Genomic DNA, 25,139 nt, shown 5'->3' on the forward strand with positions numbered 1-25,139 from the left:
GCCACAGGATAAGGGGAGAGGAAGACACCCATTCACAAAACACAGGGAATGCCATAGGGAGTAGAGAGACAAAAGGGAGAAAGAGGAAGACAAGTGCTCACAGGGGATAGGGAATTCTACCACTGAAGAGGGAGAGAAAAAGGAGGCCCACGTGGGGCTTGAGCTTTGAAGCTGCTATAGGACCAATCAGAAGGGAGTATTGGGACACAAAGAACTGCCGCCTTATAAACCTTAGGAAAAAGGGGCTCAGTGGGCCACCCCCTTTGGGACCCCCTCCCTACGGGGAGTCTGTGCTTGTTTCCCAATAAATGTCCACCTTTCCACACACCACCGTTTGTCCGTGGCTTCATTCCTGGAATCCACCTGGACAAGAACCCGGGAAAGAAAGCACCTGTGCATCCTGCTCAGAAGAAACCACGCATTTCAGTTTGGTCCCATGTTTCATAAGTAATCTCTACAGATAAATTCCGCCGCCTGCAGAGCCTTCAGTCTTCATATAATCATGATTGTTTCTGGACCCTGAGCCTCCTTCTTTTAACTTTGGAGAGACCTTGTTATCATCATCATCATCATCGTCACCATCATCCAAACAATATTTATTGAACTCTCATGTGGAAATAACCAATGGCCTGACTAGGCATGTGCTTGAGATATGACAAAACAAGTAAGCCAAAAACAAGTAGGTAAATTATTTTAAAGTATTTGATGTGATATTTCTAAAATAAAACAAAACCCTAAGGCATTAAAGTCATCTTCATTACAATAAATATGCATTTCATAGGCTTGCTTACATTTTTAATTGTTTAGTATAAATTTCATTTTTAATTAGAGAGAGAGAGAGAGAGAGAGAACACTGAAATATTTAAAGCCACAAAATTCTTAAAAAGGTAAAACACCATCTAAGTATTTCCCGTAAGAGAGAGCTGTAACTATGTCTTTTCAGCTGAAAAAATGGGGCACAGAAGGGTTGAGTAGTCTGCCGAGGTTCCCAGCGGGAGTCAGGAATGAAAATACGAGTCTATTTGCTTCTGAGTCTTCCCACTCAAGTACAGCATTTCTGTGAAGTCTGGAAACATGGTGAATATACGTAAGGTCAAGGGCATCTTCAAGCCGTAAAAATGTAAGTCACATCTCCATGCTCTGCAAGGGAACCTTCTGCGGCCGCACTCCTGGTCCTGGGGGTGCTGTTCTCGGCCTTCCTCTCAGGGTCCCTTCTCTCCATGTGCTTAGGACCATCTCACTAGCTCCCCTTCTCCCTTAAAGGGGCAGCAAGGTCGAGACTGGACTCAGACTTTCGGGGCTCCCGGCCCACGCAGCACTCTCTGTATTGAAAACTGTTGGAACAAATGGATTATTTCCAGATTTTTGTCAAGAAATTCCTAATTCATATCCTCTGACCCTGTGACTCCACCCCTGGGAATCCGTCCTAAGAGAATGTGCTATCCAATCAGTACCAAGCCTGCTCATAGCATGTTCAGTGGAGACTTGCAAGATCAGGTTGGGAGGACCCAGAGCTCAGTGGCTCCCTAAAGGCAGGACTGCCTTAAAAGGCAGTTTAACGCGGGATATTTACAAAGCGTTTGCAGATGTTATAGTGCTAAGTGGGGGAAAATACAAGATACATTCAGTATGATTTCAACAACAAAAGATGTTTCAATAGCATATCAGAACCCCTAGTCATGTGGGAAATGGCTCCATGGTGGGGGGACTTGGAACACACTGAGCTAACCTTGAGCAGGTAGTTCTGGGATTGACATGCTAATGTAGTTGTGAATCTTCCAGGCAGAGTATGTTATTCAGCATCTCAAACAGGACTGCTGCTAAGTCTCCCAGTGCGAGATGATGAACTGGCAGGATTCGTCATCAGGGAGCCAGAGGCCAGCAGCACCATCGGATCACGGAGAAGGGAGCCACGAGGAGCGGTAACTAAATAACCGGCGCCTGCGTATGGAGCATCTGGGCTTCAGAGGGCCCTCTGGCACTTACAACCGAGGCGAGGGACCGAGAAATGCACAGAGATGCTGCAGCCTGGTGTCTTAGCATGTTTAAATGTTCAAAATGTTCACATCTCCCGCCCTGCCATTCTGTGCATGAGCTTCTATTCCTACGGAACAGAGCAGAGTGCAGCTAAAGACCAATGTAAAAAAGGACTAATCTCGTTAGTATTGTTTAAAATAGCCCCATGTTTAAAGCAATTTATATGCTAAACAACAGAGTATTGAGAAAAATTTAGGTTACACAATGTGTTGACTTAAAATAGTTTCAAAATGTTAGTAAGATGGGATTATGAAAATACAGAAAACTGCATATATGGTATAAACCTAATTTCAAATATATACGCATATACACCTGTGAATACCCAGAACATAGAGAGAGGAATCAGTACACCGCAGTGTAACTGTGCTATCTACAGGGGGCATCGTCGGGAATAACGGTTGCTTTTACAATCATGGGGGGAAGGACTTTGTTTAACACTCACTCCAACAAGGAGGGTCACCATGTGCTCTGGGCTGCCCGCCCTCGGGGTCCTGCCTCTGCACCGCAGCGGGTACACGGTATCATCAAGCCAACCAACCTAGGGAACTTGGAAGGCCACTTCCTTGAAACTGATAAGATCCCTGAAAAAGAAATCAGGCCTGTTCAGGGTTTTGCTCATAAGATGGTGGCTTCCTTTCCGATCATTTTCATTCTTCTACCAGGGCAGGGAGGGACACGGTGAGCCCGGACACAAGCCGGGCCTGAGCAGAGGTGGGCAGGGACCCTCGGTCCTGCAGGACTCCCCATGGGCTCAGGCTCTGTGGCCGCTCTCCCCCAGATGTGTGCTGATGGCCTGGCAGTCCCCACCTGCCCCTGCCAAGGGGATGCCACCCCCTCTTGACAGGGAGCACGTGAAGGCTGGGTTCTGCAGGACTTCTCAAATGACCCCCTGCAGGTCGCACATGCTGGGTGATACTAACAGCTCTGCTAAGTGACCCATCAGAAAGGAAAGGCCAGACCTCCCTTGGCATTTGGCTTCCTGATGCCTGTCTCCATCAAAGGCAAAAAACAACGACAGAATATTTCTATCTGTCTCAGGAGACTTTGTACAGAGAAATGTGCAAATTTCGGAGCTTCCTTTTGAAACCGCTTCCAACTCTAAAGGCCACCAAGTACCCTGCCCTGGAGGAGCCTGGGGGACCCTCCCACATGCTGCCAGCTCTATCTCCAGGGGCATAGGAGTCACCCGCTCCTCCCTGGGAGTAACCGCTATTGTCATTGGTCTCTGGGCAGTTACCGCAGTGTAGGCCTCTGGGCACTCCCTGGGGCAGGCCGCATGGACTTCCACGGCCCGCAGTGCCTGGCTCCAGCAGGCGTGAGTCTCAGAGTGAGCAAAGCCTATTCTTTATAGACTCTGTGCCCACAACATGGGGCCTGAAATGCTGCTCCCGTTGCTCAGGACTGAGGAGACAGCGGACCAGAGGGGCGCCCGGATGCATGGACCACACTATCTGCTGTGCTGAGGACAGTTTTCTGGACGGTGCAAACTTGGGGTCTTCCAATGGCTTTGCTTTGGGCTCACACCCCAACCTTGCACTTCAGTTGTCCCACATGTCATCTATGAGAAACACTCCCAGAACAGTGACTATGAACCTAAGGTTGAAGAAAGGCCCTGCCATACCCAGCCTGGCCACTAAATCCTGCCCATCCTTTGGGATCATTTCCAATCCACCTCCTTCCAGGAGCCTCTGTTTGCCCACGGGGCATTGGGGCTTCCTTTCTCCCGGCCTCGCTTGTACCTCCTCAAGGCTCTGAGCACATGAGCCCTCAGCGGTGGCTTTAGAGGGGATTGCTGTGTGCCCTTGAGCACTCTCACCCCTTCCAAGGGATCCAAGGCCTCACCCTCAGGAACTCCTGGCCACCTCTCCCCAGCAGGGGACCGTGGCGGCGCATCGCTGAGACAGGGACCTGGGTCCCGCGAGCAGTCATCTTCTCGATCAGACTTGCTGGGATGAAATCTTCAGCGTGGAAGTCGGCTTTGGTTGCTGCCCGCTGGAAACAAGATGCTGAGGAAGGGGCATAGGCAGGTCGCCTTCTGCGGCACTCTGAGCGGAACAGAAGTCTGCTGCAGTCAAACCCAGGTGAGGGCCCGGCGGGCGTGGCTCAGCAGTTGAGCATCGATCCAGGAACCAGGAGGTCATCAGTTCTATTCCCGGTCAGGGCACATGCCCGGGTTGTGGGCTCGATCCCCAGTAGGAGTGTGTGCAGGAGGCAGCTGATGGATGCTGTTTCTCTCGTCAATGTTTCTATCTCTCTATCTCTCTATCCCTCTCCCTTCCTCTCTCTCTAAAAATCAATAAAAACATGAAAAAGAAACAAACCCAGGTGAGGCCCCAGGGGCAAGGATGCTCCTTCAGAGTGCCCACCAGGCACACCTTTTTCTATGCTAGAGGCTGGGCCAATCACATGACAGGAATAGAAGGGAGAGAAGAGAGGAACCACCCGTTGGTGAGCCCTTCTGTATGCCAGTGGGTCCTCAGCACTCACAGCTCTTCTGGCACTCACAGAGATCCTGCGGGGGCGGCATTAGTACTGCCACTGCCAAGATGAGCACAATGACCAAGGAGGGACGTCGCCCACTGGGGCCAAGGTCACACCGCTTGTAAGTGACAGAAACAAGATGTGGTCACCAAGCCCTCCCACATGCCATGACGCCACACCACTCCCCAAGGCACAGCAAGCCCTGGCGCTGAAACGCTGATTCTTTTTATTCCTCTGGCATTTCTATGCATGTGTGCTCCCGGCGCACTGTCCCCTCCTCCTACAGGGAGCTCTTGCCTGTGACACTGTCCACAGCAGGTGATCAGAAGTTTCCCCATGAACCAGGGAGGTTCTGACAGCCCCACCTGCGCCAGATGAGCCTCCACCAAGGCCGCTCTTCAGCGGACCTGAGGCTGCAGCGCACGAGCAGGGCAAACCACTGTGTCGGTTTCTACAAAACGAAACAGACCCTTACCGTACGATCCAGCATCATGCTCCTCGGGAGGTAACAACATCTGTTCACACAGACACCTGCATGTAGATGTGCAGAGCACTTTATTCACAATTGCCAAAACCTGAAGCAAAGATGTCCTTCAGGGGGAGGGATGAATAAACTGTCCATCCAGCTAAGAGGAAATGAGCTACCAGCCATGAAAAGACATGCAGGACAGGAAATGCATATGAGCAAGTAAAAGCAGCCAATCTGAAAAGACTCAGTACCGCAGGGCTCCAACTATATGACATTCTGGAAAGGGCAAAACCATACAGACGTGAGAAGATCAGTGGTTACCAGGGGTTGTGGGAGGAGGAGGGACGGATAGGAGGGGCATAGAGGACTTTCAGGGCCGTGAAACTACTCTGTAGGATCCTGTGGCCCTAGATAGCTGTCATTATAAACTTGTCCAAACCCATAGAACATGCAACAGCAACAGGGAACCCGACAGTAAACTATTGTCTTAGGGTGATTATGGTGTGTCTGTGTAGACCCATCATAGTCACAAATGTACCACTCTGCGGGGGATGCTGAAACTGGGGAGCCTGGGGGAGGGGGATAGGCGGCATTTGGGAACTCTCTGTGCCTTCCTTCCATTGCTGTGAACTGAAAACTATTAAACTTTTTGTAAGTGTTTATGACCTTTAACCCAGCATCTCATTGCCAGGAACATGTCCAAGAGGAGACATCCGTGTGCACTGAGACAGCTCCAGCAGCAGCATGGGTTTCTATGTCATTGATTAAGAGGGAAGATCAGAAACTGGAATCACAATAGCAGTTACCACTTTGATGGCACCTCTAGGTGATGCCCAGAATTCTTACCAGCCAGGGAGTGGGATCCTGCCCTGAGGGTCACACAGAGCTGTCCCAAACGGTCACCAGGCGGCTGCAGAAGACACAGGCCATCGGGTGAGAGAGCAGGATGCAGCCTGGCAGTGTTCACACCGGCTCCTCTCCGCACGTGAAACGGCTGCAGGGGAGGCACCCAGGGGAAGGCTGTTCTGCTGCAATGATGTGATTTACAAGATTTATTTTTATACCAAATTGTCTTTGTCTCTTTTTAAAATGCAAATGTAATCATGTCACTTCCCTGCTTAGAATTCATCCGTGCTCCCAATCTTTCACTACAGTGATTTTCAAATTATTTTTTTCTGTCACCAGAACCATTTATCAAACAAAATGCAAGCCCCTTAGGAGGGCACACTAGGTCCTCCTGGTCCTGGGCCCACGGGCTGTGCCGCCAGCCCACAGCCCCTGCAGCCGCAGGGGAATACCCGCCGCGCTCTGGACAGGCAGCCTTCTGGTCTAGGCACCGCTGACACTCGCAGGGAGGGGCTCTCCCTCTGAGTCTCCCAGTGCCCTCTGACCTGCCCACCACAGTGGCTGCAGCGCAGGGAAGCCAGGCCGAGAAGGGGTCCTCACGGGGCTCTCACCAGCTCCCCTCCCTCACACGCAGAATGTTTCTCAACTGCAGATGGGAATTGCACTGGCTCCGCAGGGTTGACACAGGCTTAGAGGATGCCGGGCACAGAGCAGGCCCCCATAGACAGTATGAGCGAGTGGGCGCACAAATGAATGCTGGTGTAACCCGCTGCCTTTCCACACACAGCACAAGGGAGAAAGGTCTGCCTTTGGGGGCCACGTGGGAGCATCCGAGCTCTCAGAAGGACTCTGACCCCAGGGCAGTGGGAGAGGTTGAGGTTGGGCAGGGCCTGGGAGAGGAGACAGAGCTGGAGGATGAGATCAATAAGGTAGGGGCTGGGTGAGGTTAGTCAGAAACTGGACAGCACAGGGAGGCACCGATGGGCCACCCACAGACAGGTCTGGGCCGCTGAGCCTTGGGACAAGTGAGCCCATCAGAAGGATCTGGGCTGAGTCTACTCTGGCTCCCAGCTGCCTGCAGGGGACCTGACCCACAGCGTCCACCAACTCCAGAGTTAAGGTCTCAGTTTTACATCCCACGCCCGAATCCCGAGGCTGAAAGCTGGGCCTTCGGGTGGTTTTGTAGAGAGCACTCTTAACTCCAGGGGCAAAGGACGTTTGCAAATAGCAGTTGCTACATGCGGGGGTCATACATGCAGAACCACTGCCGCCTTACGGGGCTTTGCAGGGACCTGCTATTGTTTCCATTTTGCAGATGAGAAGCTGAAGCTCAGAGAGATAACGTGCCCAAAGTCACGCACGTAGCGACTAACCGAAACAGGCAGGGTTGGGACCCAGTTCCGTCTGACTCCAAAACGCAGCCCATTCTGCTCCGTGGAGCTGTAAGGATGGACTAGCACAGCGGCTGGAAGCCACCCTCCCCTGTCCACGTGGCCACACACTGGATCAGACCGGAGGCTGCAGCAAGGATGTCAACTGCTTCACTGGGCCCCTGGCTTAGAGCCTCTCCAACTGTCAGAGCCCTTCTCCTCCCAAGGCCCCCAGTGCAGCAGCACAGGGCAAGGCCCCCAATATAGGAGCACAGGGCAAGGCCCCCCAATGCAGCAGCACAGGGCAAGGCCCCCCAATATAGGAGCACAGGGCAAGGCCCCCCAATGCAGCAGCACAGGGCAAGGCCCCCCAATATAGGAGCACAGGGCAAGGCCCCCCAATGCAGCAGCACAGGGCAAGGCCCCCCAATATAGGAGCACAGGGCAAGGCCCCCCAATGCAGCAGCACAGGGCAAGGCCCCCCAATATAGGAGCACAGGGCAAGGCCCCCCAATGCAGCAGCACAGGGCAAGGCCCCCCAATATAGGAGCACAGGGCAAGGCCCCCCAATGCAGCAGCACAGGGCAAGGCCCCCCAATATAGGAGCACAGGGCAAGGCCCCCCAATGCAGCAGCACAGGGCAAGGCCCCCCAATATAGGAGCACAGGGCAAGGCCCCCCAATGCAGCAGCACAGGGCAAGGCCCCCCAATATAGGAGCACAGGGCAAGGCCCCCCAATGCAGCAGCACAGGGCAAGGCCCCCCAATATAGGAGCACAGGGCAAGGCCCCCCAATGCAGCAGCACAGGGCAAGGCCCCCCAATATAGGAGCACAGGGCAAGGCCCCCCAATGCAGCAGCACAGGGCAAGGCCCCCCAATATAGGAGCACAGGGCAAGGCCCCCCAATGCAGCAGCACAGGGCAAGGCCCCCCAATATAGGAGCACAGGGCAAGGCCCCCCAATGCAGCAGCACAGGGCAAGGCCCCCCAATATAGGAGCACAGGGCAAGGCCCCCCAATGCAGCAGCACAGGGCAAGGCCCCCCAATATAGGAGCACAGGGCAAGGCCCCCCAATGCAGCAGCACAGGGCAAGGCCCCCCAATATAGGAGCACAGGGCAAGGCCCCCCAATGCAGCAGCACAGGGCAAGGCCCCCCAATATAGGAGCACAGGGCAAGGCCCCCCAATGCAGCAGCACAGGGCAAGGCCCCCCAATATAGGAGCACAGGGCAAGGCCCCCCAATGCAGCAGCACAGGGCAAGGCCCCCCAATATAGGAGCACAGGGCAAGGCCCCCCAATGCAGCAGCACAGGGCAAGGCCCCCCAATATAGGAGCACAGGGCAAGGCCCCCCAATGCAGCAGCACAGGGCAAGGCCCCCCAATATAGGAGCACAGGGCAAGGCCCCCCAATGCAGCAGCACAGGGCAAGGCCCCCCAATATAGGAGCACAGGGCAAGGCCCCCCAATGCAGCAGCACAGGGCAAGGCCCCCCAATATAGGAGCACAGGGCAAGGCCCCCCAATGCAGCAGCACAGGGCAAGGCCCCCCAATATAGGAGCACAGGGCAAGGCCCCCCAATGCAGCAGCACAGGGCAAGGCCCCCCAATATAGGAGCACAGGGCAAGGCCCCCCAATGCAGCAGCACAGGGCAAGGCCCCCCAATGCAGCAGCACAGGGCAAGGCATTTTGCTTAGTGTAAGCTCTACCCCTGGCTCCCAGGGTGGCCATGCCACTCAAGTCCAGCCAATCAGTGCATAGCATCTCCCTGCACAGGGACTGGTGTAGGGCAGGCCCGTGACCCTTTCAGAACCAATGCAACAGAATGGCAGGATTTCATGGCCTCAGGGACAGAGGGACTCACTCTCCCCCTGGATCTGGGTCTGGCCTTGGAGTCAAATGCACCTGGGCTCAAATTTAGATTTTACCACTTTCTTGCCACAGGAGTCTCTTCTAGAAAATGTGAGTATCAACCGTGCATTTTGTTTTGATGCTTAGGTGAGTTAACACTGGAAAATGTCTAGGTCAATGGCAGGTACACAATGGTCTCTTAATAAAGGTTGGCTGCTGCTGCTAATGATGATGATCATGATAACTCAGTAAATTAGTACATTACTGCTTTTAAGAGGGACCTTAGACTAGAACCACACTGCAATGCACACACTTAACTAGTTCATCTTCATATTCCCCAGAGCCCAGCAAAGATCCTAAGGGTGGCCCTCATGGAGGGATTAATGTAAGGAGAAGAGGGAGCGACCAGAGCTCCCTCTGCTGTGTGTGGACACACTGAGAAGGCGACTGGCTGCCGGCAGGAAGTGATCCCTCCCCTGTCGTGCTCAGGCCCTGGCCTTGGATGCCACCTCCAGAACTGTGAGAAATAAGCATCAGGCTCCTGAATAGTATTTTGTTTCGGCAGCTGAGCTGACTGTGAGGGAATAAGTGGAGCCTCATTTGCCTTTTGACAGTAATGATGCCAGCTGGAAAACTCCATCACGCCAGGCTCAGGACTTCAGCTCCTGTTGAGTCTGCACTGGAGCCCCTCTGGAGGGAAGGGAACCAGCCGCCACTGCCTCCAGCCCTGCTCCCTCATGGCACCTCCCCTTGGCTGGGTGCCCTGCCACTCCCCCTCACCCAGTGCCTCCTGCTGATGGCCCAGGCCTGCTCCAACAGCCCCCTTCTCCACGCTCCGCCCTCAAGCTGAGAACTCCTGGCAGGCTGCCTGGCCCAGGAGTCCTACAGGACATCGCTGGGGAGAGGGAAGGAGGTGTCCATGGAAGTTCAAACCGCTGTCACCACGCAGCGCCAGTGTCTGATTTCGATAAAACATATTAATTCCAGGTTAGCAAAATGTTTTATTAATGGTTTGATTTAATAAAAAACAATTAACAATATAAAAGCAAAATTAAGTGCTTAAAACATTTTAGGGGAGCACAACTTCAAGAAAAAAAAGGGGGGGGGAAGGCAAGAATCGATAAAATGATTTTGAGAAATGGCCTCCTAAAGCATAAGCCAGTGATGGCGAACCTTTTGAGCTCGGCGTGTCAGCATTTTGAAAAACCCTAACTTAACTCTGGTGCCGTGTCACATATAGAAATTTTTTGATATTTGCAACCATAGTAAAACAAAGACTTATATTTTTGATATTTATTTTATATATTTAAATGCTATTTAACAAAGAAAAATCAACCAAAAAAATGAGTTCACATGTCACCTCTGACACGCGTGTCATAGGTTCACCATCACTGGCATAAGCCAACTAATTGTCACCACGTTTCCTACCCACACAGGGGAGGGGGCACAAGAGGCTCTTGATAATAAAAAGTACCAGGCCTTGGTAAAGAAATATAGAAGTGCCAAAAACTAAAAAAACTCAAGCAACCTCATCTGGGCCCCGTGCCTATATCTTTGCAGCCGAATCGGACTCCCACAGCCACTCACCCTTCCCTGAGGGTCACTTCCCCAGGGAATGCCAGGTCCTGGCTACAGCGTGGCTGGCAAACCCTCCCAAGTGGGTTTATGTCCAGACCCCAGACTGGTCACTTTTGAGTGACTTACCCAGGAGGCCCCAGCTAAACGGCTCTCAAATGTCTGAATGGGAGGGTCCTAGGCCAGCACCTGACCGGGAGCGGGCAGTGGGGGAAGCCCAGGTGAACCCCCCGAGCAAGCTCACTGGTTTACTTAGACGGCATGTTACAGGTCAATAAAAACAGCTCCACCTCCACTGGGTAAACAACAACCATCTGCAGCTCTTAAAATGTGGGCTCCGGCTCTAGAGGCTAAACGCCATAGCGACCATGACACCCAATTCTCACAAAAGACAAAGGCAAGTCTAGAGAGCTTCTGAGAAACCTTCTGCTTTACTGACAATAGAACACCAGCGACTGGTCCCACTCTTTCCTCCATGTCCCTGCCTTGAAGATGGTGTCATACATGGACTCACCGCCCTCGTCTTATGACCACGAGGCAACAAGCAGAAGAACAGAGAGCCAGAGAATAGAGTGGAAACACACAGCCTGGGCTCCTGAAGACATACTGAGCTGCTGACCCATCCCCAGGCGTCTCATTAAGTAAACACCCATATCTGAGCTTCCGCCACTGTTTCTTGTAGCCAACGCCATGTGTACAGGACACACTGGACTCAGCCTGATTTCAAAGCATCATTTGTTGTCAGAAGCAGCGTGGTTCAGTGAAAAGCATCGCCTGACTCCTCTGGGCCTCAGTTTCCTCGTCTTTAAAGTGATTATTCTGCCCGGGGACTCCTGAGGAGTAAGAGTACCTGGAGACGGCAATAGTAATTATTGTTATTGTGGGCAGAGAGCACTTGCTCTAAGTCTTTTATTTACATCGACGTATTTAGTTCTCACCACAATCCTGTGAGGTAAGTATTTTAATTGTCCCCGTTTTGCACAGAAGGAAACTAAAGCAAAGCAAGTTAGGGGACTTGCCCAAGTAAGACCTAAAGCCTAGACTTAAAGCCAGTGGCCAGAATCCCTGTCCTGAGCCACTCGACTTGTCATTTCTGGATCATACTAAGTCTTCAATAAGTGCCGCCTTATTATTATTATTATTATTATTATTATTATCAGTAGGATTCTAGTATAACTGACAAAGCATATTCCCCTTAAGATCTGTCTTTTAAGGAAGTGATTTTGGGGACCTGGGAAGGGAGATATTGAATTAACAAAACTTGGTGTGTAAAATGCGTGGTTACTTGACCAATCCACTGAGTTAAATACAAATGGGTTTGGGTACCTCTAGGTTAAGGGCACGTGTCCAGTGTCACATGTGCCGATTAGCTCTGTACTTTGTTTAAAACCCTTACACCAGCCAACACCCCCAATGAGTGTGACTAGCACCTGCCAGGAAGCTCACAAGCTGCACCTCATTTCCAGAGAAATGACCCTGAGCACAGATGCCAGAGCAGCGTCTGGCACCGCCCACCTCGGTGCCTCACTGGGGTTCCAGGGGCTCTGGCCTAAAGCTTCCCAGGCAAGGCCGAGGGCCAAATGACAACTGACTTCATCCCAAACCCAAACCCAGCCCTCAGCTAGACCCCACCTGAAGCAGGTGGGAGAGGATCTGAAGGGTCCTGGGTCCTGGGGAAGGGCACCATAGTCAGCTGGTGATGTCTGCCATGAGCATGGGATGGGGTGAGGGTGGCATGAGTGACTTATAGTTAGACACCTGCCCATACCTTCTTCCTGCACCTGGGACTAATGCTCCAAGCAGTGAGGGAATGTGCTGGTTAGAGCTGAGAGAAGGAGGCAGGGTATATCCTCCCAACCTCAGAATGGGGCCCAGGACTGGGGAGGATTCTGGGCACAGCATCTCCTGGGACCACCGTCCTCATTGCCCACCCCCCACCCTGCCCTCCACGGACACACAGGACCCAAGGTAAGTTGGGTGAAGAGAGGAACCTGAGGTGAATGGAGGAGAACAGCAATTAACAGAGCTGACTGGTAGGGAAGCTGTGAGAGAAGATGACCAGGTAACCCTGCCTCTTGGCCTAATAAACAGGGTTTGGGGCTGGTGGCTTCTGCCACTGTAAGCCACATTACCATGTGCTGTGTTTCATAAGCCCAGAGAGTTAAACCACCAACCAGAATTGCTGTTTGGTTCATTCAGGACTCTATCCTCCCACACTGACCCTCCCCCAGTTCAAGCACACCCCATCTTCCTGGCCTGACTCTCGGCGCTGGCCCAGTCTTAGCTCGGCCTCCTCCTGTAGCAAGGGCACTCTTGGAGCCCTCGCCCCCTGCCCGGAGGAGCATGTGCAGGAGGGAGCAGGCAGCTCTTCTCCAGCTCAGCTCAGCTCCAAGAGGCTCTGAGCAGTGACTAGACTTCACAAGTCACTCAGTCAGGGGGTCCTGTCTATTCCTCGTCAGGGAAGGCCCAGGAGCACTCAGGATCGGTCTTAGCTCAGGTGCTGTAGAAAGCAGAGCCTGAGACAAGGATGAAATGCTGACATTTCCCTCAGGAGCAGTAAACCCGGGGCAAAGAGAAGAAAAGGGAAAGGAAGACAAAGATCGATGTGAGGTGCAGGGTGATCCCGCCAGCCACCTGGCACTCAGGACTCCTCTGGGAGGCCTGCACGACCTGCCCATCTCAGAGCGGTCCAGCAGAGCAGCAGGAAGGAGCGTGCCCCTTCGCAGCCCGCCCGCCTCTCACTTTCTGTAGGTGAAGGTTCACCTGTGGAAAACTAGCTCCGTGCATGTTCAGGCTTCATCAGCAGGCCCTGCAGTGGCCGCTGAGACCAGCTCCGCGGCTCAGGATGCAGCCTCTTAGCAGAGTCCGGAGGGTAGGTGGTAGCATGCTGTGGTTGGAGCACCTCCCAGGAGACCCAATAGAGGGAACCTGGGAGGCACCCACGTCTGTGATAGACACAGGAGTCCAGGCACTCACCCAAGGGATCCTGGCAGTACAGGAAAGGGTGTAGGGACATGGAATACTGGGCACTGCCTGTGGGTGACAGAGCCAGGGCCACTGCCAATGGGACTCTGATGCTTTCACTGTGTGACCTCATCTGGAGACACGTGGGCCCAGACACGTCAGCCGTGGGAGGCATCAAGGCCTGATTCTCTGATCCCAGAATGCACCTCCCTCAGAATGCACCTAAGAAGAGCAGAATCTAGATCTGCCTTTTCCCACAAAAGGACAGGACAAAGGGACAAAACCCTCAATTCAACACCCACTGTGCCCTGCTCAGTGCTGTGCACCTGCCTCACATCATGCTCTCCTCGGATTTTCTTCTTTTTTAAATCAAAACTGATGTCTGCGAGAGCTTCTGGTTGTTCAGAAGCAGAAATGCATCCAGGGCAAGACAAAGGTCATCACAGCCCAATGGTGGAACAACTGGTTGCTATGATATGCACTGACCACCAGGGGGCAGACGCTCAATGCAGGAGCTGCCCCCTGGTAGTCAGTTCTCCCACAAGGGGAGCACCGTTCAGCCAGAAGCTGGCTCACGGCTGGCAAGCATAGCAGTGGTGGCGGGAACCTCTCCCACTTCTGCGGCAGCACTAAGGATGTCCGACTGACAGCTTAGGCCCGCTCCCTGCAGGCCTAAGCCATCAGTCGGACATCCCCCAAGGGCTCCTGGACTGCAAGAGAGCACAGGCCAGGCTGAGGGACACACCCCCACCCCCCGAGTGCACGAATTTCTTGCACTGGACCTCTAGTACAAAATAAACCTTACAGCTAAATCAATTTTTACTCATGCTCTAGATAAGCTCCGCCTTGATGACTTGCTGGGTCCTTCTTAGGGTTTGCTACATGCTGCAGTGGTTCCAGTGTGCAGACCGGTCACCCACAGCTTGCGCAGCACTTCTTGAACATTCGTAATAAATGAATGGATTCAGTCACATCAACCCCACTTTACAAATATAGACATCGGGACACAGAGATGTTGACTTATTCTCATCTAAGAGCTAATAAACTGATGGCAGGAAAGCCTGGGAATAACACTCTTTAAACACATTCTGCCTCTGAGTTCCTCCAGCTGAGCTGGGAGCTGGGAGCTGGGAGCTGGGAGCTAGGGATGACCAGGGCCCGGCCTCCCCCAGAGGAGACGCCATGTGCCTTACCTGAGGGACATCAGGCTGCTCGCTGTTGCTCTGTCTCCGTAGCAGTTCAGGGGCCTTGAAAGGAGCGGCCTCTATGTGAGATGCATGGCCAAGGAAAGAAGACTTCCAAACCCAGAAAGCAAGGTCAGCCAGGGGCAGACCACGTAGTCTGCGGAGCCTGAAAGCCAGGCAGAGCGGGGTGTAGAGACCGGGCCGCTGCCTGGCTGGCCAGCCGGGGAGTGCCCAGGGGAGGCCTTCCAGCAGCCCCGCTGGGATGGGCTGAGGGCTGGCCCCGGCAAACACGGAATGGAGCAAATGCGACCAGGATGCATGCATGCACAGCAGCATGTGCTACAGAGGTGCCGACCTCTGTGGCCAGGAAACTAACCTGCCTCCAAATCCATCGTGGCCAGGTGTCTCGAGGGCAAGCCCGACTTCCCCGAAGCCAGGCCAGGGGCCAGGCAGCCGGTGTTCTGGGGTCCCAGAGCCCTGCGTCAGACCTTCAGGGCAGGGAGGAGGGAGTGAGGAGGACTCGGGGAGATGATGGAGCTTTAGATGCAGGTGCACAGCCTCCCTTCGTCTCCCTGTGCTGGCACCCTTCTCCCGGACTGTGCATGTGTGATCATGCCTGTGGGGTACGATCCACTACAGGCCTGCAGCCCCCAACCCTCTGAGTGGGGATTCAATGCTTGTCCTAGTTGTCCATGTGTCTCTTAGCTACAAATCCATCTTTCAGTGCCTGCTGGGTCCCTTAAGCATCTCACCTTTACAGCGAGTGCAACATGCAGCTTCCTCGGTAGAGGGCGCTGGAGAGACACTGCTGTTTCTCAGGGTCAGAGGTGTGTGTGAGAGGACACCTGGTGATGCTTTGCACCAACATCGCCCAGGACACCGGTCCCTCTGCCACCTCCTGGCCGGCCTTGCCAAGTAGTCACACAAACGCTGCGGCTCCAGGCCTCCCACCCGCAACAGCTCCGGAGCTGCAGCTCGCCTGCACCCGCCACCACCCAGAGGCCGATTGGCTATGGTCTGTGCCCCGCCTGTCCAGTGACTGCAGGCCAACTATCCCAGGCACAGCAGCACAGACCCAGGTCCCAGCCTGGCAAGCAGACTTCCCCCAAAGTGTCTCCCCCACTGGGACTGCCCTCAGCCCTAGGGGGCTGTGTAGGGTTTCCTCATACCTTACAGTGACTGTTCTAGTGGAGTTGAGTCATTCTTGGCATTACCCTTCCCTGTTTAGACCAGGAGTGTGTGGGTTCCAGCTCCTGATGGGCCACAAGCTGCACAGCATCCCGCAGGGGCTGCCCTGCCTCCTGTCTCTGGTGATGCCCGCATGCCCAAGTGGTGGAAGAGGCCACCACTCTCCCCAGCCACCATGCCCAGAAAAACTGCAATGCCTTTCTTCCAACTTGCCCGGGGCCATGGGTCCCAGACAGCTTGCCCTCACAGTGCAGCTCGGGGGGAGGGGGAGGGAGGGGGCCGGCGGTTGCAGTTCCTAATCACTGTCATTCTCGGGCTGATCAAGAAGCAGCACCTGGAAATGTGTTTGTTTGGGAAGCTTCACATCCACCACTCCGCACCCCACACCCGCCACTCCGATGTCCTAAACACACCCCCTTACCCTCACAGGGGTCCCCAGGAGCTGCTCCGCAGCCAGGGACAAGAGCGACCAGATGTCCTCCTCTGGTAGAGCTACGCCCGTACCTGCTCCTCAGAGGTTGGCTGGCTAATAGGCTCTCGGTGAGTGAGAAATAAATCAATAAGAAAATTCCCACTCACGGGCTAAGTGAATGAATGGATGATTGCACAAATGAGCGTGCAAATGGCACCCCTCTGGGCTGGGCGTGAGCTGCTGCAGAGAGCGGCCTCTGCCAGGTGCACCCCTCGATGGCTCCCTTCTCTGGGAAACTGGACCCCCGCTTGCCTGGAATACATGAGCCAGGTCTCTTCCTCTCCAGCCGCCACGTGCAAGGTTGGATTTGGTTCCAGCACCGCCTGATGGTCCTGTTTCTAATGGTCACCAGCACCTGCCTGAAGAGAGGAAGCCACTAAAAGGAATAGCGAGGCCGTGTTTGGAAAGGTGCAGACTCGCAGGGAAGCTCCAGGCTTCTCTGCTGGAGGGAGGTGCCATCCCAGGGAAGTGAATGGAGAATGAGGCCTTCTCAGATCCATGTGTCTTTTCCATACATGTGAGCCCTTAGGACTCTCAGAAATGACCCTCCTCAGCTCTAGGCTCCCTGTAAACTAGATCTCTCTGTAATGGCTGCAGAGCCTCAGAGAAAAACATGCTCAGCTAGAAAGACACATCTCCAAAACGGGTGGATGGACTCGTTAGCCCATTGCCAACCCTCGCCAATCCTCGAAGAATTAAAACAGCACTGTCCTGGGTCGGAGGTGTGTGGCTCCAGAATATCAAAGCATACTACATCCTCTTACTGTCTCAATTCTTCCCATGCTGGGTTGAGCAGAGAGAGGTGATTGTGGAAAAGCAACTAATTAGGCAGGGGCAGTGGGGGGATAGGGGAGCTCTACAGGAGAGCGGAACCGGTCTTCGTTCCTACAGAAGGAATCCTCTCGCTCTAGGCTTCCCTCCCATCATCGCACAGCTGTATTTCGGCGGGGGCCTGTTTGCATGCATGCGTGTGTGTGTGTGCATGTGTGTTTATTGGACACAAGGGAGAGCTTGTAGACGAAAGGGGCCATATGCTAACCTGACTAGTTCAGGGAAGGCCTACATGGCAGTTGTACAAACTCAGAAACCTAAAATAACCACAAAAGATGGTCTGAAAATTAAATATTTAACTACAAACAGGTTATGGTGGGTAGTCATGTCCTAGGCCAGTATTTTCCCTGACAAAGATCAACTTAGATCTTTACTGAGCCCATTTGTCTTTTTGCCTCTCAGATAACATATTGGTGAAATGACTGGGTAACTTATAACTTCCCTTTTTTCTGGACCCCTCAGGGCACAACAAATGGCACCAGGACATTCCCTCATTATTATTGTTATCAAGTTAATTGTCAACTGTTAATTATGTAAAACTATCCTGTACCCATCTGTGTAAGAGAAGCACAAGTCCATCATTTCACTTTTTACCCTATCCCAGAGGTTTCCCTGCTTTGCTTTATCCCACCTCCTTAACCTATCACCAATGAATTTCATGTAACCCACCTCCGTCCCTTTCCTTTGATTGCTTTGTATAAATACAGATGTAATCCGCCATTCTCCGGAGCATTATCTCAATTCAGGATCTAGGACTAGGCAAACTGTTCTTAAATGACACAGAAAGCACACTTTCTAAAAGAAAAAATTGACAAATTGGACCTTATCAAAATTAAAAACTTTTGCTCTGAGAAAGAAACTGTTAAAAGCTATAGACTGGGAGAAAATATTTGAAAACCCCATACCTGACAAAGTACACATAAATGGAATACATTAAAAACTCTCAAAACTCATCAATAATAAAACAAACAATCCATTTAGGAAATGGGCAAAGGACATGAACAGATATTCCATCAAAGAGAGTATGCAAATTATAAAAAAGTGTGAGAAAAGATGTTGAAGACTACTAGCCATTAGAGAATGACAAGATGCCCCCGCGCACCTACCAGAATGACCAACAGAAAGAACTGAGACACCGCGTGAGGGGAGGATGCCGAGACGCTGGCCCTCAGGCCTGGCTGATGAGAACATGCGATGGCGCAGCTACCTGCACAGCATTGTGGCAGTTTCTTACAAAACTCAGCATGCAATTAGCATTCAATCCAGCAATCGCACTTTGTGCATTTACCCTAAAGCAGCGGTTCTCAACATGTGGGTCGCGACCCCTTTGGGGGTCAAACGACCCTTTCATAGGGGTTGCCTAAGACCATCAGAAAACACATATATAATGACATATTGTTTTTGTGATTAATCACTATGCTTTAATTATGTTCAATTTGTAACAATGAAAATACATCCTGCATATCAGATATTTACATTATGATTCATAACAGTAGCAAAATTACAGTTATGAAGTAGCAATGAAAATAATTTTATGGTTGGGGGTCACCACAACATGAGGAACTGCATTAAAGGGCTGCGGCATTAGGAAGGTTGAGAATCACTGCCCTGAAGAAATAGTAATTCATCTACACTAATAAAAGAGAAACATGGTAATTAGCGTACGACCGCTACCCTTTTCATTGGCTAATCAGTGAGTATATGCAAATTAACTGTCAGCCAAGATGGCGGTTAATTTGCATATATTGGCTGGGAGCAAAACAAGCCAGCGGGGCGGCTGAGGGAGGCGGGAACGATCAAGCTGGCCGGGCGGCTGAGGGAGGCGGGAACAACAAAGCGGGCCAGGCGGCTGAGGGAGGCCCGAACAATCAAGCTGGGCCGGGAGGCTGAGGGAGGCGGGAACGATCAACCTGGGCCCAGGCTGAGGGAGGCGGAACGAAACAAGCCGGACTCCCCCTGTGGGGTCCCAGACTGCGAGAGGGCACAGGCCGGCCTGAGGGACCCCCGCCTTCCCCGAGTGCACAAATTGTTGTGCACCGGGCCTCTAGTCTATATATAAAAAGCCAGCGACCAGAACACCATAATGATCAGAACAACTGGTAGCTATGACGCCCACTGCAGCCAGCAAACCTGCCCAATCAGGGGGTGGGGCCGACCGGCCAACCTCCCTCAGCCCCTCCCCCCAGCTGGCCCCGCCCCTGATTGACCTCTCCCACCCTGATCAATGGCAGGGCAGCTAGCCAACCTCCCCTCGGCCATTCCCCCCAGCTGGCCCATCCCACCCCGCCCCTGATTGCCACCCCATCCCAATAGGGGGTGGGACCAGCCAGCCAACCTCCTGCAGCCCCTCCCCTCACCTAGCCCCCCACTCCATAGCCCCCCCACCTTGATCAAGGGCAGGGCTGGCCAGCCAACCACCTGCAGCCCCTCCCCCATCTGGCCCCACACCTGATGGGCCCCCATCACCCCAGTCGGCCCGCAGCCTCTCCCCCTAGTCAGCTCTGCCACTGATCGGCACCCCCCACGCCAATCAGAGGCAGGGCCAGCTGGCCAACCATCCATAGCCCGTCCCCCAGCCGCTGACTCCTGATCAGCTCCCCCCCCACCCCATTCAGGGGCAGGGCCAGCTGGCCAATCGCCTGCAGCCCCTCCCCGCAGGCAGCCCAGCCCTGATTGGCCACGATTGGGTCAGGCTGGCTGGCCATCCTCCCGCCATCTCCTCCTCCCAACAGGCCCAGACCCAATTTGCCGATTGGGGTCAGGCCGGCAGGACCCCACCTGTGCAAAAATTTATGCACTGAGCCTCTAGTGTTTACATAAAAACCTATACATGAATGTTTGTAGCAGCTCTATTTGTAATAGTCAAAAACTGGAAGCAAAACAAATTATCTTCAATAATGATTAAGCAAACCAGGTACTAAATAAAATGCTACTTAGCAATTAAAAAGAATGAACTATAGACACATACAACTTAGATGAATTCCAGAGAAATATGCTGAGGAAAATAGTCTCAATGGTTATATACTGTATGATTCCATTCATATAACATCCTTGAAATGACAAAAATTATAGAAATAGAGAAGAAATTAGTGGTTGCCAGAGCTTAAGGATGGAGGGGAAGTGGGTGTGGTTATAAAGACAGCAGATGGGGTCCTGTGGGGATGGGACTGTTCTTCTCAGCTTAGTGATGTAGGCACAAACCTACACGTGTGATAAAACTACTCGAACTAACACTCCCGTGCACCCACATGCGAGTACAGGTGGTGGGAAATCAGAACCAGATCTGGCCTTGCCTCCACACCACCCTCCTGGTGTGATATTTTACTATAGCTTTGCTAGATGTTGTCATTGAGGGAAATTTGGTAAAGAGTACATGGATCCTTTGTATTATTTCTTACAACTGCATGTGAATCTACAATTATCTCCAGATTAAAAGTTTAATTTAAAAAAAAAACACAATGAGATATATTTTCACATCAACTAAATGGGGAAAAATAAGAGGTCCAGCGCCACTTGTTGGCAAATAAAGTGAAACCCTCATGCACTGCAGATGAGAATGTAAATTGGTTCAATCAACCACCTTGGAAAATAAATTAGCATGAACTAATACATTAGAACAACTGCATGTAAAAATAAAACTCACATGTCGGGTTGCTCAGTTCATGGACTCTCAGGCCATGGAGTGACACTGGACTCGGTGAGCACGGATGGCACTGTGTGGACACACCCTCTGGTGTGCACAGGAATGCACACATATGTGTGAAATGGTTACAATTGCCATACCTGCTTCTTCACTTCTTGAAGAGCTACAATTGAGCAGAAAAATAATATTTTGCCCATCACAGGTTTCTGTGCAGACTTTTAAAAGGAAGAGGCTGAACTTGGGGACGTAGAGATATTGGACATACACTTCCAGTCCATGAACAGGAAGGGAAATGTATGTACTGTGTATACTCACACTTGCAACTTACCACAGGCCAACTAGAGGCAAGTAAAAATATATACAACACGCAAAAGAGATTGGAATGGTACTTAGAACAAAATAAGCACTTTGTAAGTATTAACTTTTATGATTATTACTGGGCAACTCTAACCCAGCATTCGTGGGTAGTTAATGTACTATACTGAAATATTACCAGTTATTATAATTATAGATGGTCTTGGACCTAAAGATCTAGATTTAACAAACCAACATATTGAATTTTCTTATTTAGTAGCCAGTTAAGAGGACCTAGGCTTTGTTGAATAAAACTTCTAAAAAATATATTTTTTATTGACTTAAGAAAAGAAGGGAGATGGAGAGAGACAGAAACATCAATCATGAGAGAGAATCATTGATTGGCTGCCTCCTGCACACCCCCCACTGGGGATCGAGCCTGAAACCCGAGCATGTGCCCTGACAGGGAATCAAACCGTGACCTCCTGGTTCATAGGTCAATGCCCAACCACTGAGCCATGCCAGCTGGGAAAAACTTCTGTCCTTTTTTAAAAATTTAAAATATACATTGCCTCCCTGCTTGAAATTAAATTTGACTGCATTGTAGATTTACCATAAAATTCCAAACATTGTACCTCCGTAGAATGACACAGCACCATCTGAAGTCCTACCAAAGGGGCCAAACCTGCATCAGACCAGGGCTCTGCACTCAGCGGCCATGCTGTGAGCTTCACATGAGAACATGTTGAAATGCAGAGAGTGTGCCACTGCAAAATCCAACCTGGGAAGCTGCAGGTCACACAGACCAGATTCTCCAACAAATGAATGATTGTTTAAAAAAAATTTTTGAAGAGCCCTGGCCAGGGAGCTCAATTGGTGGAGCATTGTCCTGTGCACCAAAGCATTGCAGGTTCAATTCCCAGTCAGGGCACATACCTAGGTTGTGGGTTCAATCCCCAGGAGGGGCATATATGGGAGGCAGCCAATCGATATATCTCTCTCACATCAATGTTTCTCTGTCTGAGAAACATTTCTCTCCTCTCTCTCTTTCTCTCTCAAAATCAGTAAAAAACATATCCTCGGGTGAGGATTAAAAAATAAAATATTAAAATTATTAAAAATAACAAAAATAAATAAAACATAAATAGATAAAAAGAAAAGGGGGAGTGAGGTAATGGGAATTCCAGAATCAGAACCTCTAAAAAAATCTTCCCTCCAAGCAATGATATAACAAGCTTAGCAGACACTGTAAGGGTCAAAACATGGTTGCAGGTCTTTCAAACCCCAATGTTCAGAGAATTCTCACTATTGGACTTTACAATGATAACAAGATCAACCCACCTATAATCTACACTAATAAAAGAGAAACATGGTAATTGGCGTACGACCGCTACCCTTTTCATTGGCTAATCAGTGAGTATATGCAAATTAACTGACAACCAAGATGGCGGCTAATTTGCATATGTCGGCTCCAAGCCACAGACTGAGGCTTTAGGCCTGGGTCAGGGAGGAGCCAGCCAGCGATCGGTAAAGCCTCCAGCAGAGGCTTTAGGCCTGGGCCAGGGAGGAGCCAGCCAAGGATTGTTGATGGCGGCAGAGGCGGGGAACCAGGGTGGAGCCAGCCAGCAATTGTTGACTTGCAGTGGCTGCAACAGTGTGGTGATGGGGCTGGTGCCTTCCCCTGATCAGCCCGTTCGACTCCCACAAAGGGTGGCCAGACTGTGGCTTAGGCCCACTCCCCAAGGGGAGCAGGGAGCAGGTAGTAGGACATCCCCTAGGGCTCCCAGTATGTGATAGGGGGCAAGCTGGGCTGAGGGAACCCCCTCCCCAGTGCACAAATTTTTGTGCACCGGGCCCCTAGTGTATAATAACTATCCTATCTAATAAAGAGGGAATATGCTAATTGACCCTCACGCTGTCGCAAAGACGGCAGTGCCCACAGCCAATAAGGAGGGAACATGCTAAATGACTGCCTGCCCTCAAAGATGGCGGTGCCCACAGCCAATAAGGAGGGAACATGCTAAATGACTGCCTGCCCTCAAAGATGGCGGTGCCCACAGCCAATAAGGAGGGAACATGCTAAATGACTGCCTGCCCTCAAAGATGGCGGTGCCCACAGCCAATAAGGAGGGAACATGCTAAATGACTGCCTGCCCTCAAAGATGGCGGTGCCCACAGCCAATAAGGAGGGAATATGCTAATGGACTGTCACGCCTTCAAAGATGGCGGTGCCCACAGCCACAGATGGTGGTGCCCAGCCAGTCCCCTCCCACCTGGGGGCGGGCCCAGCTGCTCCACGTGCCTGCCTCCAGAGACCCCCAGTCCCCTCAGCCCCCCAGCCAACTAGGGCCAGCCCAAGGCACAGGCAAGCCTTGGATGGCACAGGCAAGCAGAGGTGTGATGGGGCGTCGCCTTCCACTGATCACCAGGTCACCTCCCACCCCTGAGGACTCCCAGACTGTGAGAGGGGGCAGGCTGGGCTGAGGGACCCCCCATCCAGTGCATGAATTTTCATGCACCAGGCCTCTAGAAAATCTATAAGAACCTGAAAACCATGCATCAAAGCACATGAGGAAAAACCTGACAGAACTAAAAGGAGAAATAGAACAGCTGTGCAAGAGACCAGCAAGGACTTATCAACACTGTAGGTCAACTAACACCAGAGGCATTATAAACCTGCCACTGGACCATAATTATACAAGTTATATACTCAAACAATAGAATGAAATCAGAAATCATAAGAGGAGAAAATTTGGAAAATTGACAAACGTGGAAATTATAAAGCACTAGAGGCCCAGTGCATGGATTTGTGCACTGGGGGTCCCTCGACCTTGCCTGTGCCCTCTCACAATCTGGGACCCCTCAGGGGATGTCAGATAGTGGGTTTTGGCCCAATTCCCACAGGCCCGATCCAGACAGGAGGGAGCCCGATCTTGTGCATTGAGCATCTGTCCCCTGGTGGTCAGTGCACATCATAGTGACCAGTTGACCGGTCGTTCAGTTGTTCAGTCACTTAGGCTTTTATATCAATAGATACTCCTAAATAATCAGTGGCTCAAGAAGAAAACACAAGGAAAATTAGAAAATTCTTTGAGATAATAGAACAAAAATCTGACATACCAAAACTTACCAGTTGCAGCTAAAGTAGTCCTTAGAAGAAAATTATATGTGCAAATGCTTATATTTAAAAATAAGAAAGACCTCAAATCAGTAACCATATGTTCCACCTTAAGAAACTAGACAAAGAAGAGCAAAGTAACCCAAATCAAGCAAAAAGGACAAAAAATAAAAATAAAGCCTGGAGTGAAAATGAATTAAACACAGACTAGAAAAACAATAGAGAAAATGAACAAAAGAAAAAGTTGATTATTTTTAAAAATCAATAAAATTGAAAAATCTTTAGCTAGATTGACCAAGATGAAAAGAGAGAAAATTTAAATTACTAAAATCAATAATGAAAGACTGGACATTACTACCAATCTTACAGAAATAAAAAATATTATAGGAGAAACCAAGATGGTGGCATAGGTAAACACCTGAAATTGCTGCCTCACACAACCACTTCAAAAATACAACTAAAAGACAAAACAGACATCATCCAGAACCACAGAAAGGCTGGCTGAGTGGAAATTCTACAACTAGAAGGAAAGAGAAAAGCACACTGAGACTCAGAGGAGATGCGTAAGTAAAGTGCAGAGGTACGGAGGCTCGAGCGTGCATGGAAAGGGGCTGGCAATGGAGGACGCTGGTGTCTTTTTCAATCGGGAGGGAGGCACAAGCACCCGACGGCTCTGACTCCAGTTCAGGGCGAGTCTCTGGGGACCCAGACTCATACGGGGAGAAACTGGACTGTCTGGCAGCGGGCAGAACTCGAGGGCGGCTTTCTCTCAGAGGTGCTTGCAGCGATTACCGGGACACTGAGACCCGGGTCCTCCTA

At 51.3% G+C, this 25,139-nt stretch overlaps 1 protein-coding gene across 1 annotated transcript in view; it reads right to left on the reverse strand.

Annotated features, from left to right (window-relative positions):
- FRMPD2 (FERM and PDZ domain containing 2) overlaps positions 1-25,139 on the reverse strand; it is an 87,711-nt gene that overhangs the window by 52,481 nt on the left and 10,091 nt on the right. Inside the window, 5 exon segments of the mRNA XM_014535675.1 lie at positions 3,275-3,337; positions 3,880-4,029; positions 14,784-14,884; positions 14,887-14,940; positions 16,374-16,466. Of these exon segments, the coding sequence (XP_014391161.1) occupies positions 3,275-3,337; positions 3,880-4,029; positions 14,784-14,884; positions 14,887-14,940; positions 16,374-16,466 (461 nt within the window).

This window comes from Myotis brandtii, unplaced genomic scaffold, assembly GCF_000412655.1.
Source record: "Myotis brandtii unplaced genomic scaffold, ASM41265v1 scaffold148, whole genome shotgun sequence".
NCBI classification, from domain to species: domain Eukaryota; kingdom Metazoa; phylum Chordata; class Mammalia; order Chiroptera; family Vespertilionidae; genus Myotis; species Myotis brandtii.